Source organism: Glycine soja, chromosome 6 (assembly GCF_004193775.1).
Source record: "Glycine soja cultivar W05 chromosome 6, ASM419377v2, whole genome shotgun sequence".
In the NCBI taxonomy this organism is placed as follows: domain Eukaryota; kingdom Viridiplantae; phylum Streptophyta; class Magnoliopsida; order Fabales; family Fabaceae; genus Glycine; species Glycine soja.
The window spans coordinates 7,636,010-7,649,503 of record NC_041007.1 but is presented as its reverse complement, the minus strand read 5'-3'; the positions used below and the strand labels follow the sequence as shown (position 1 = coordinate 7,649,503).

Below are 13,494 nucleotides of genomic sequence, written 5' to 3'. Positions count from 1 at the left end.
TCTTTATTTTTTAATTAAGATAATTTGTCTCTTATTTTTAAAAAAATTTGTAATTCTAATCCCCTAATTTTTTAATTGATTGTCCCCTATTTTTAACAAAATATGTAATTTTAGTCTTCTTCTTCAATTTAACACTTGATTGTGTACTTTTTTCAATTCTTTGTAAATAAATTAAATTTGTTAGCAATTAAATTATTTTAAAAAATATTTGTCATATGGATAATAAATAAACATGCATCATGTTTATATTGACCACAAAGATTAAAATTACATATTTTTAAAAATAAAAAATAAAATATTTTAATTAAAATATAAGAGATTAAAATTATAAATTTTTTAAAAGTGAGAACAATAAAATGTCTTAATTAATAAAGAGGGAACTAAAATCACAAATTTTTTAAAAATAGAAGATGAAAACTGTATTTTAGCTTAATATATTTTCTTAAGATAATTAATATAAAAAAGGTTATTATAATAAGTTTGATATTATTTTGTTTGTAATAGATATTGTTAATTAAATAATATATATGATAAAATTTTATTTTATAAATATTTGTTTTGTACTATTGTCTTCGTCCTATACTATAATACGTATCAACCAGATCCTGAGTAAGTATCAAACAGACTCACATGTGGAGTAAATAGATTACCCCGCATAAGAGATTAACTGATCAGCGTTCAACAATCCAGCACGTTTCTCACCGTGTCGTTTTCATGCATACGGACAACTTCTCGACCATATGCTCCAAGTGCCATATTATCCACTCAATCTGTTCAATTTATATTTTACACAGGATAAAATATATTTTTAGTTATTATAAAATATTAAATATTCAGTTTTAGTCTTTTATTTTTTATTTTAAGAATATGATACATCTAGACACTAATTATAATATATTTTCTTTTGAAACAAAGACACTAATTATAATAATTTAGTATTGATCCGGCACGAAACAATTTTTCTTATATCAAACGCCGCCTTAAAATAACGAATACTGGAAAAATAAATTCTCCTAAATAGTCTGACAAAATTGGGGTGTTTTAGTAATTACTTTGTATTAAATTTAAACTATTTTTTAGAAGAATATAAACAATTTTTAGGTTTAGAAAGAAAAGATACAATTTTCTGACAATTAATAACTAATTAAATTTAAATTTCAAATATTTTACACATTGATTAACTATTAAATTCAAATTTCAAACATTGTTAATTAAATTTATAAAAAAAATTTATAGGCACAATTTCGTAATTTGAGTGATCTTTTGTTTGATATATTTGGTAAAATTAATTAAAAGTTGAAAAACTAGTTAAAAAATTGAATATTAATAACTGAAAATTTTCAAATTAGCTTATTAAATTGTAAGTGTTCGGTGAAACTAAACTGTTTAAGTAGTTAAAACATATAAAATAAAATTTAAAAAAATAAAAAATTGAATAAATATTTAAGAAAAAAATAGAATAAGATATAAAATGTTAAAAAACTGGCACCCTCAACAACATTGAAAACTATCAAAAGAACTTTATAAGCGACTTAAAAAGATTTCACTGAGTCGTCAAATAAACTTTTAACTAATAAAAAAATTAAAAACTGACTAAAATGATTTTTCAAAAATAACCGTTATCTTTCTAATATTTTCTCTACTGGGCATTAATCAGTTGAGTGATTAATCAGTTAAGTGAGTTCAAATTTAAAATATTTTGTTATTTCAATTTTTTTTATCAAACCATCTTTCCTATCATCTCTTCTCCTTGTCTTATCTTTTTTTTCTTTCTTTTGAATATTCTTCTTCCAATAATAATTTTTCACTCTCAAGTTTTTCTTCTTCCTCCCATCATTACCCTCTCAACTCTTTCAAACTTGAGCTACTCAATTTTGTGGTATTTTTTTCTCATTCCTTTTCTCCTTTCATTTTGTTTTCATTTTTTTGGTTTTGTTGTATATAACTTTGAAAATGAAAAAAAAAATCAATACAGTAAACTTATTACATGACATGACAACATGTTGATGTAATAAATAATTTGACAATCTGATACATACTAATATCACATTACCAGCAAGCTCAGTCTTAACATTTTATGGGTTAAAAAAATATCGTATTGTATGAGTATTCTAATATATATAATGATATAATTTATTGCATACAAAATATTACATGTAAATAGGAGTTTAATCTTTTGGTGAAAATTGAAATTTGAGAATTGAAAGAGTTACAGGGAAGTCAAGAAAATAAAGTTGAAGCATCATTAGTTGATTACCAAAAATGATTTTCTTTTTATAGATTAGAGGTATGTATTTTGGGGCCCTCTGGGTCATCGACCAATAACCCCCCTCATATCTAAATTTTAGTCTCTATTATTATGTCAGCACAATTTCATAAATGCGCTGTAAGGTAGGGAATATCCTATTTGCTTCTTCAAAAACAAAGAATGAAAAAGCATTCCTTCATAGTAGCTAAGAGGAATCCGAACTTATTTATTTTAATTTATTATTGTTATTATATTTTACTTTCGTTTATTTTACACTATTTATTTTAACTATTATATTATTTATAATATTTAATTTTTTATTTTAACATTATACTTCATGAAATTGACATTGACCAATGTTAAATTTATTTATTTTTTCTATTATTTTTTTGAATAACTTTAAATTAAACATTTTATTTTAACTATTACTCTAACCAACATAATAAAAAATATAATATTTACTTAGGTGTATATTTTATTTTTATTTATTTTTCCATGAATAAAAATATTTTAAGATATAATATAAAGTTAAAAATTCTATTTATCAATTAAATTTTTAACTTTCAACTATCTTTTTATTTAATTTTATCAAATATAGACATCATTACTTAGATGTGAGGTTAGTAATTTCTATTAAAAATTAACGACAAACTAACCATGGCTAAAAATTATTAAAATTTTAAAATTTAAGCACCAAATGTACAATAACTTTTTTTTAAGAAACTTAAATTGTAAAATCCTAAAATTACAAGACCAAAAGTGGATTTAATAAGAGAAAAAAAACTTTGAAGAAACCATTATCCTTTCCTTCTCTTTTATTAACAATAATCATAATTATTTAGAATTTAATTACACTTTCATTATTTATCTTTCATATATATATATATATATATTTTTTTTTTTGTGAGTATCAAACGGATATACTTTCTCACAAACTAGTATGTTGACAAATAATTTATATTCATTGAGTTATAATTAGGTTCAACAAGATATTTCAATTAATTTTTAATTTTTTTATTAACTAAAACTTTTATTTGATTGTTCAGTAAATAATTTTTTTAAACTTCTAGTATTTTTTAAATACTAATTTATAAATTTTTAATTTTTATTTTTTTTATTATCAATATATTTATTTATTTTTCTTGTTATTTTTTTTTAAAATATATTATGATTTTTTTTATTTTACACTTTTAAACTATTTCATCGGCTAATTTTACTAAATACTTATAATTAAGTTAATTTTTCGGCGTTTAACTTTTAACTTTTTAAATTTCAATTATTTTTTTTTAGTTTTCAGTTAGCTTTAAAGCTAATTTGTTATCTCTCAGTTTTTTTTTTTTTTTCCTTTTAGAAACCATTCTCAAATATTTGGAAAAATCAGAAAAAAACGGAAACAAAAATAATAATAATAAAAAAAGGCAGACGCACATGTCGTATAAGTTACTAATATTAGGATATGAGGGCCACCTTCTAGGCGCCACATAAATCCACAACAATCTGTAATTCCCGGGTTACCAGCATACAATAATCCGAAACAAAGCGTTTTGATTGGACCACGTACCAGAAACCCGTTAATCGCCGCATTATAAGAACCGAGTTTACCTTTTCCACGGCCTCGTCCTTCTTCAAAAGTACGTTGCATTCCACGAATTTCTTCTCTCTCGAAGAGGGTAAACTCGTAATGTTGGTTCCGATTTTTTCGGAAAAACGCCTTCGTTTCTTTCCCAGCGAATTTTTCTTTTGTTCGACGAACCTTGGATTCATTTCAGTAGCATAGTTCAGGTTCGTAGATCTCGAATTTCACTCAATAGCGTGTTGTTTTCCACTTTTCCTTTTTTGAAGAGCCGTGAGCAGGTTGAATTAAGTGCCGTTTTCTGTTGTTAAAAACTCCGATGGTTTTATTGTAATTTTGACACCAATATTTAGGGTTTTGTTTCTTGCTTTTTGCTGATTCTGAAGTTAATCTCCTCTCAATTTAACCCTGAGCTTAGTTCAGATGCTGAGAATTTGTCAATAGATCAAGATTGCAGTGAATTGTTGAGTTTATTGCTTTGCTAATTGCTGATGTTCTTGTTTGCTTTCTTGCAGGGTTTATTTTCCATTGAATTTTGAAACTTCTTTTTTTGGTAATTTCATCATTGAAAAGCCGAGGCATTGGGTTGAAAGGGAGAACTGGTTTTCAACTGTGAACTGATTGAATTACCTTGTACGGCAATTTCAAGAATGGTCTGTCCGGGTTCAACGCAATTGTCTCATGATGTTAGGCTCAACAGTAATATTGGATTCTGTAGTTTCCATCACGTGCGTGCTTTTTAAAATTTTAATGTTTAAGTATTTCCCTGTTGTTCTCGTCTTCAAATTAAAGAATGCTGAGTTTCATTTCCATGTCATTTGACAGAATCGGATGGGGGTTGGTCGATTACATTTGGTCACTATAAATCTTTCACCAAGTAATTTGGTATGGTTTTTGTGAAATAATTTTTTTATGCATAGTCTCTCCCTCCTCCCCTTCACACTTTTATGTATGTTTGATGGATGTCTTTTAATCCTTTTCTGCTTGAATTCCTCTTTGATAGGGGTGCTCAATTGCTCATGAGCCAGCAGGCTTACTTTGGCCTGGTATTTTGATTGGATCAATTTTTTAGGCTAAATAAATAATGACAGAGTCGGACTGGACCCAAAGTTTAGGCAAAATGTGCAAATTTCGATATTATGTATAGCTAATGCATAAAATTTTAAAAGCAGAAAAATAGTACTTTTATAATATATATTTTTCAATCGATGAGATTTTTTTTTTATCCGCAAAAATAATATTATATATTAGATAAGTTTCTTGTACTGTGATTTTTACAATCACCAATGAAGTCTCCCATGTGGAGGTTTGGTTCCCTATTACAAAACTAATCATGATGGATTAAAGAACCAAAACTCTAACAATATATTAGTGATCCCTATCCGTGGAACTATTTTCCACTAATTACAACACCCTTCTCTAATATGGCTTGACCATTGATGAAAAGGATTGTCGAATCCTTTTTCCAGGTTCCTCAGCCAGCTCCAACAAAAGAAAATGGCATCATCCAGTATCTTATTGGTGTTGGGGCTATTGTTTGAAAATATGATTCTGTTTCTATGGTTCCATATACTCTAAGTTAGTGCCACCCACCAAATTAACCATCTTTGTGACTTGATACCAAGATATGTATTGCAGAACGAGTGCTGCATGAAATTCTGCCTTGGGTGTTGCAAAAAAGGTCCCACTATGTTGATCCAAGACAAGGATTGCCACCAGATCTGTCTAAGGCTATGACAGCTGGAAAACAAATGCCATGCATCCTTCTCCTTTTTTGTATAGAATGGGCAGAGTGTATCATTGATGTCGATATTTCTTCGAGTCAAGTTCAATTTAGTGGGCAGTCTGTCCCTCATTAATCTCCAGACAAAAAATGCCACCTTGTTTGGTATTTTTAGCTTCCATATGGCATGAAAAATTTCATCTGTGTTATCATCTTTTGAGTTCTTGTCCAGTAATTGGCATGCACTTCTAACTGTGTATTTTTCAGTGGTATCATTTGTCCATACCCATTTATCCGATTGCTGGAGATTTATATTAATAGCTTATATTTCCTCCAGAAAATCAGCCCCTATACTTATTTCAGTCTCGAATAGTAGCCTCCTCCATTGTAGACACCATTCCCATTTTTCTTCTGAACTGTCTCCCATCTGCAAAATGTATTGCTTTTGTTATTTCGAGTTCAGGTATAATTTAGGATACTTTGCCTTTTAAAGGGATCCCATCAGCCGTCCATCCATCTTTCCAAAATCTAGCTTTTGAATCAGACCCTACATTCCATCTTATGCCCTGTTTGAACCAGCTTTCCTCCCCTGAATTGTGGCACACCTTTTTCGGGTCATACCACCATTTGGAGACTGCTTGAGGTGTATTGTTGCCATCCAAGCTCTGCCAACCTCCATATTTGGAGTCCAACACTCTAGCCCAGAGTTCTCCTTAATGGTGAAATAGATCCCACTTCCATAGGAGAGCCTGATTGAATTTGGTCAAGTCTCTAATTCCCAGGCCTCCTTTTCTTTTGATATACATGCTGTCTCCCAGCTCACCCTAGCAATTTTGTGGCTATCCATGTCTCCACCCCATAAGAACCTTCTTTGTAATTTGACTAGCTTGTGTACCACCTTCTTTAGAATCCTGAAAAAAGAAATAGAATAGATAGGAATTGAGTTTAGGGTTGACTTTATCAGAGTCACCCTGCCCCCAAATGATAATGGCTTTTTTTTCGATTTTGCTAATCTGCTTTACATTTTTTAACTATGGGTTCCCAAGTCACACAACTTTTTGGGTTTGCCCCGATGGGGATACCCAAATAGGTAAACGGTACAACTAGCAAGCTATACAAGGTTTAATTTTTAGAACCCAATCCCCGCAAAAATTAGCTTTGAGACTGGTTGGGTTATTGGCCAGAATTGAGTCTTGAGCACCCCTACTCTTTTCATACAATTGCTGTTTTTCTTTCATATAATATTGATTGATTGTGTTCATTTAATCTAAATCTTTGGAGATCTGTTACTTTTGGAAATAACAGAAGCAAGACTCTTCAGCATTCCATCTTTTAAGTAGACTACATGCCCCAATAAGGCATGTGCCTTCCAGATGTAATGTTTTCATTTGTCGGTCTGTCCTAATACCTGGTGGAGGGAGTGGGACTCCACTCATGAAATCTGCTAGTGTTATTTTAACAAGGTTGGCTTCTCTCTCTTTTCCTTGTTAATGAAGAAAGGTTACCGGGATTTAGCGGAAATACATGCTCATATCTATATATGGCTTCTTACTTATTCACTTTTTCACTTTTGCTGTAAAATTTCTGTTTGTTAACTTGTTTACCCCTGATGTTTGCTAGCCTTTCTAATAATGTTACATGTATATACAATCATGCTTATGCCATGAATATTTTTTGTACCTCTCTTCTAACTTTCATGTTAATGAATCAGCTTGTAGTTATGATTCAGAGGTATATAATTTAATATCATATTGTGGTAAATCATTAAATGCTCTTTTATATCTTTCTTTGACTTTGCTTTAAGCCACCTGCTTGTTTTCAGTCATCTAGTGCCTAACACAGCTGCATGGTGACTTTGTCCCTCTTTGTTTTTTTATCTATTTATTAGCTTGTTGACATATATTCTAGAGTAACTTCAACCTCTCAAATGATCTGTTTCTCTTTTCTCTTTTAGTAGTGAATATAAAATTGGCGTTGACTGGACCTACCAAGACTTAAATTAATTAGTATATGAACTTGTAAAGTAATCTGCAAGATTATATAATGATATGCTTAATTTGTATTTCTGAAGGACCGGGATTGATTGGTGCTAATTTTATACATTTCTTGTTGCTTCTCTCTCTGTCTTAATCTTTTATTTAATGCATAATCTCTATGGAAACATTATTTATTTTTTGATATTTATTCAGGTCATATGATGCTCTACAAGGAAACCCTATTTTCCTTCAATTGATCCCAGCCATTGGTATCATTGCCTTTGCTGTTTGCGGTCTTGAGCCACTCCTTCGTCTCAGCAGGGTTTTGTTCCTTCAGGTAGTTACTGTTGATTTTTAATTATTCACATGTCCCGAATCTGATTGATTAATTTAATTAATGCCTTTTCTGTTTATGAAAAAATATTTTCAGAGTACTGACATTAGTTGGAAGAAAAGTAGTTCGCAATCTATTATGACATCTTATATTCAGCCATTGCTGTTGTGGACTGGGGCAATGCTTGTATGCAGGTTTGTTTCTGGGCCAAAAGATTTTATTGAAAGAATTATGGTATTGAACTAGAATTTGCAGTACAGAACACTAACACAGGCCTAAGCCCAAACAAGCAGCTCCTTCAAACAAACGCCAGCGTTTAATACACAATCAGGAAACTATCAATACTATTTAAGAAAAGCACACTTAACTGCCATACATCACATCATTTAACTGTCCTACAGTTTCTAAACATTGATAACTTCCGTACGACACATCATATAACTGTCCTATCGGCTGACGGTTATATCTCCTGAGAAGCTGTATTGTTGTTAATCATAGAATTATTTGTTTCAGGGCATTAGATCCACTAGTCCTACCATCTGAGTCCAGCCAGGTTGTGAAGCAGCGGCTGCTGAATTTTGTGAGATCTTTGTCAACAGTGATTTCATTTGCTTACTGTTTATCAAGGTATTGATATCTGGAAGATGCATGACCAGTAGAAATTGGAAATGCTTTTTAAAAATGAATTTCTGTATTCTATTGTTATATTAGACTTAATTTTATGGTATGCTACCTCCTGCCCCCCTAATGCTGTAAGTTTACATTGCTCTTGCTAAGTAATTTATTATGGTTTTCTGCCTGTACTAGTCATAAAGAGATCATTTCTTTTTCTTTTTTTTTTTGCTATTGTCACAACCCACTTTTGGACCATGACCGGCGCACAAACTATAATTTCCTCAGTCTGGCTAGCCTAAGAATCCTCACTCTAAATCAAAATTAAAAGATCAACCAAAAGGGGTTAACAAAAATTCAGCAGAGTTTTCCCTCAAAATAGGATGAATCCCATATTGAATAACTTGTAAAACCATATCATATATCCAAACAAATATATATATATATAGATATATATTCAGATCCAATAGTTAGATATCAAGGTTACAGGTCACAACATAGGCTCTTGACATACTATCCAAAATATCAACTAATAGTGATGTTGGTCATACATACTAATCATCAAAGTGTCTCAAAAATCATAATTACACCATAAGCATATCTATAAGATAAGATCATCTAAATTTCAAAATAAAGGGATTTTCTCTATATCTATTACTACCCTTATCCATATAGCTGCATTATACCGGAGTTACAAAAAAAAAACACTCTCCATTAAACGCAATTGAGGCCTACCAAAAAGATAAACAAATTCCTGAGTAAGTCAGCAAATAAGGGGGTAAGTCACAAACACTTAGTGAAAGCATAAAATACAAAGCAGGAAAGAGAGCACAACATTGCACAAGTCTTTACATCCAATTTTTTTTTTAAATGACATTAAATAAAAACAAAACAAATACAACTTACTTCTAGAAACTATTGTATACTCTCTTGAAAACTTTTAGAACTACATATAAACTTGTATTCAAGAATAATAACTTTATAAACAAACTTTCATTCCACTATGTGCACATAGACCACATTATCTCTTGGTTGTGGCATATGGTAAATTATAGGACTACATCATTTAGCTTGTAGGTTGCATTATCTCTTCGTTGCAGCAAACAAAAAAATACATACATATATCTATCTATCTCTCTCTCTCTCTCTCTATATATATATATATATATATATATATATATATATATATATATATATATTATGAGTGTTTAATTTATAGGTTACATTATCTCTTCGTTGTAGCGAGCGCCAATCAATCATTAACTCACAATAAATAAAATATAATCCAATATTCGTTCTTAAATACCTTATCGAAAATCTTAGAATAAATTCCAATCATGCCAAAATAAACATTTTTCTTTATTATCAAGTACTCCTAAAATTTCAAAGATCACAAAAGAATATATTTTGAAGTTTACTTGTTTTTCCTAAAAGAATTTTTTTAAAAAATATCCTTAAATAGATTAGCTACTCACTCAAAAAGAACGCAATCAATGTCTTTCAATGCCCTTGGGAGGATCAATCACCATATTTTCCACAGGATCTGAGCATTTAAAATAAAAAGAACAAGAGGTTGGGCAAAATTTCCTAATTTAGCATACTAGGGTTTTGAGGAAACCACTATAATCCCTAGTACTTAGTTTTCTAACCCTTCTCACACAATCCATGACTAAACTATGCTATAAAATATTCATCTAACACAATGGGTTATAAACTTACCTTAAAGAGATCAAATAGAAATTTTAAAGAAATGAGTGGTGTTCCCTTTTACTCCAATCACCTTCCCATGCTTGAGAGTGACACAAGGATGCAAGAAACTTGATAAGTTTTGGAACAATGGAAGAAGATGAGTGAAAGGTTGAGAGATGAAAAAATTGAAAGAGGGAGGATTTGAGAAATGGGGGTGAGTTATTGAAAAGAAAAGGGAATTAGGAGAGGGGGAGGGGGGTCTCGGGTTTTAGAAATAGAGGGATGGGGGGGAGTTTTTTTTTTTTTTTTAATTATAATTATATGAAACGGTGCGTGCCAGCTATTTTCCACTATTAGGTGTATTGGGTCCTGCATTGTTTTTAAATTATAATGTTATATGGTTGTATTTCTTGTTTTCAGCTTAATTCAACAAGCGCAAAAATTCTTTCTGGAGGGAAATGACTCCAGTGGTGCAAGAAATGTATGTTTCTGTTACATATTCATTTACTACTTTGTTTGTTCTTGTCATTTTTCAATTGCTGTGTCAATAACATTTTGCTGCAATAATACTGATGGACTAGTTATTTTTTTTGTCAGAGCATGTGACTGAATGAATATCCTTAGATCTTTTTTTTATATAATTAAAAATTAAAATTATTTATTTACCCTTGTTTTTCAGTATATGGATTGAATGTATTTTTATCAAATCCTTCTTCATTTTCTGTTTGGATTTTTTGTGAGGGAACCCAAAATTGATAATCTTTATCAGCTTCTCATTTAGGAAAAATTGACTGCAGATGGGCCTTGATTTTGCTGGGAAGGCAGTATATACTGCTGTATGGGTTGCTGCTGTTTCGTTGTTCATGGAGTTGCTAGGTTTCTCCACACAGAAGTGGGTAACTGCTGGTGGTTTGGGCACAGTATTGCTCACTCTGGCAGGTCGTGAGGTACAGCATTATTTCCTTTATACTGGCTACTATTATGGTTTGTATGGTTACTAGCTTTGTTTCTTGTTCATTGTTTGTTGTGAATCCATCTTCAAATCAACTTAATCAAATTCTGTAAAAGTAAGATTTCTAGGTGTAGCAAGTAGCCATTTTCAATCAGTAATTTGTAATTTTGTATATACAAAATAATTATTTAATACTCTTGTTTGGTGTTGCGATTCTGAGTTCACGTTTGTGATTAATTCAGATATTTACAAACTTTCTTTCGAGCATAATGATCCATGCAACTCGGCCATTTATAGTAAACGAGTGGATTCAAACGAAGATTGAAGGATATGAGGTTTCTGGCACAGTTGAGGTTTGTATCTCTACCTTAGAAGGAACTTTTACTAGTATAAGTTTGATGCTGGTCCATTATGAATAATTTATAATTTTTTTATTGTCACAATCATGTGACAAATAGAAGAATCATTACCAACTGCAGATTTTCTTTTTGTGCAACAACTTAAATTATGTTGTATTCAAATTTTGTTTTTTCTCCAGCATGTAGGCTGGTGGTCACCAACCATCATCAGAGGTGATGATCGTGAGGCAGTTCATATTCCTAACCACAAGTTTACAGTAAATGTTGTGAGAAATCTGAGCCAGAAATCTCATTGGCGTATCAAGAGTTACATTGCTATCAGTCACTTGGATGTTAACAAAGTTAATGTGAGCATTATTGGTTCACATGCTTAAAAAATGCTCTAGGACTTTCTGATGTGCATTTTTCTGATTAACATGTTTCTTCGTGCAGAATATTGTAGCTGATATGCGCAAGGTTTTGTCTAAAAATCCTCAAGTAGAGCAGCAAAAATTACACAGAAGGGTCTTTTTGGAGAATGTCAATCCTGAAAATCAGGCTCTTATGGTTAGTGTTTGTTCTATTGATTTGTTTATATTGCACAAGTTTTCAGCTTTTAGCTTGCAAATTTTGATGTTTTCTGTAGTGTCTCAAGAGGCATGATTCTTCAGAAGTTTCTTTTTTTAATTGTCCTTTCTCAATATACCATTCTCTTACTAATTATCTTCTTTGTTGCAGATATTAATATCTTGCTTTGTGAAAACTTCTCATTTTGAAGAGTACCTCTGTGTTAAGGTAATATGGTATACACAGTAATTACAATTGCTTATGGTGAAAACTTTAAGTTTGTGGATGCCAACAAGTCATTATTATATGATCATTATTCATTATATTCATAATATTTTCTTTTTGTAACGTCATTTACATGTAAAAAAATAGGAGGCAATCCTTTTGGATCTTCTCAGAGTGGTCAGTCATCATCGAGCCAGGCTAGCCACTCCCATCCGCACTGTTCAGAAAATATACAGTGAGGCTGACTCGGAAAATATACCCTTTGGGGACACCATTTTCACTCGATCTAGAGCAGCAAATCGTCCATTTCTACTGATAGAACCACCGTATAAAGTTAATGGCGAAGATAAAGTTAAGGCTTCAACACGTTCAACTCGTGCAAATGAGGAAAAAGATTCCAAAATTGATGAAACCATGGCATCTGACACCAAAGAAGATGAGAATTTTACAGCAACATCAACCTCCTCACCTGATGTAATTTCCAAGGATAAATCCAAGTCATTGTCTGATGCCCAGCCTAAAAAGGAAAATGCAGTAGATGCAGGAAAGGGAACTACAGTTCCTGTATCTAAAAACCTTGTTCAAAGTGCTGTTCCTGAAGCCTCTCTTGCTACTACCCAAGAGATCACTTCTGCAACTTCTTCACAGTCAAAGCAAGATGAAGAGAAATCTTCTGTGTCTTTGCCATCAGTTAGGCCTTCCTTGGAAGAGAACATTCTTCTTGGGGTTGCCATAGAAGGCTCAAAACGAACTCTTCCAATTGAGGGAGAAATGACTCCATCTCCTATGCCTGCAGAGTCACAAGAATTTGCTGTTCAACGGAATGGGGGTGGACCTCCGGCTAGCAAGGATAAGAAGGATGGTCAGTCTTCATTTCCAACTGGTAAACAGAATGACTAGATTAGTAGCTAAGTTAAGCAGATTAGAAGTTGATATTTCAGTACATACCTTCGATAGAAGCTAAAAAAAATAATCCAGCTGTCTTTTTTATAAGTTGGAATTATGCATTGTATTCTCCTTAATTTGCCCATGTATGTACATAATTATCAATTCATGGTTCACATAACTTTCAGAATCTCTAAATAGTCCTGATATATGGTTTGTTCCCCACACCCGGGTAAATGCATACATTTAAATAATTTTCTCCAATCTATTACTTTTTAGGCGATTAGAAATCATTATACTCTTTTAATAAGTGTTTTTTGTAATATTCATATATATATATATATATATATATATATATATATTATAGATATC

The 13,494-nt window shown here is 31.2% G+C and overlaps 1 protein-coding gene across 1 annotated transcript; it reads left to right on the top strand.

Annotated features, from left to right (window-relative positions):
• Window positions 1–3,767: 3,767 nt before the first annotated feature.
• Window positions 3,768–13,376, top strand: LOC114415251 (mechanosensitive ion channel protein 2, chloroplastic-like). Its single transcript, XM_028379849.1, has 14 exons — window positions 3,768–4,030; window positions 4,337–4,549; window positions 4,647–4,706; window positions 6,850–7,007; window positions 7,734–7,857; window positions 7,951–8,048; window positions 8,368–8,481; window positions 10,576–10,636; window positions 10,953–11,102; window positions 11,350–11,460; window positions 11,646–11,813; window positions 11,899–12,012; window positions 12,184–12,240; window positions 12,385–13,376. Exons 2-14 carry the CDS (start codon window positions 4,472–4,474, stop codon window positions 13,135–13,137), a joined length of 2,046 nt encoding a protein of 681 aa, XP_028235650.1. The 5' UTR covers window positions 3,768–4,030; window positions 4,337–4,471; the 3' UTR covers window positions 13,138–13,376.
• Window positions 13,377–13,494: the final 118 nt, after the last annotated feature.

Coding starts and splice junctions, on each gene's coding strand:
- LOC114415251 (XM_028379849.1), top strand. CDS start 4,472: ATGGTCTGTCCGGGTTCAACGCAATTGTCTCATGATGTTAGGCTCAAC. Junction 12,013..12,183: donor CTGAAAATCAGGCTCTTATG/GTTAGTGTTTGT, acceptor TCTTTGTTGCAG/ATATTAATATCTTGCTTTGT. Junction 12,241..12,384: donor AAGAGTACCTCTGTGTTAAG/GTAATATGGTAT, acceptor GTAAAAAAATAG/GAGGCAATCCTTTTGGATCT.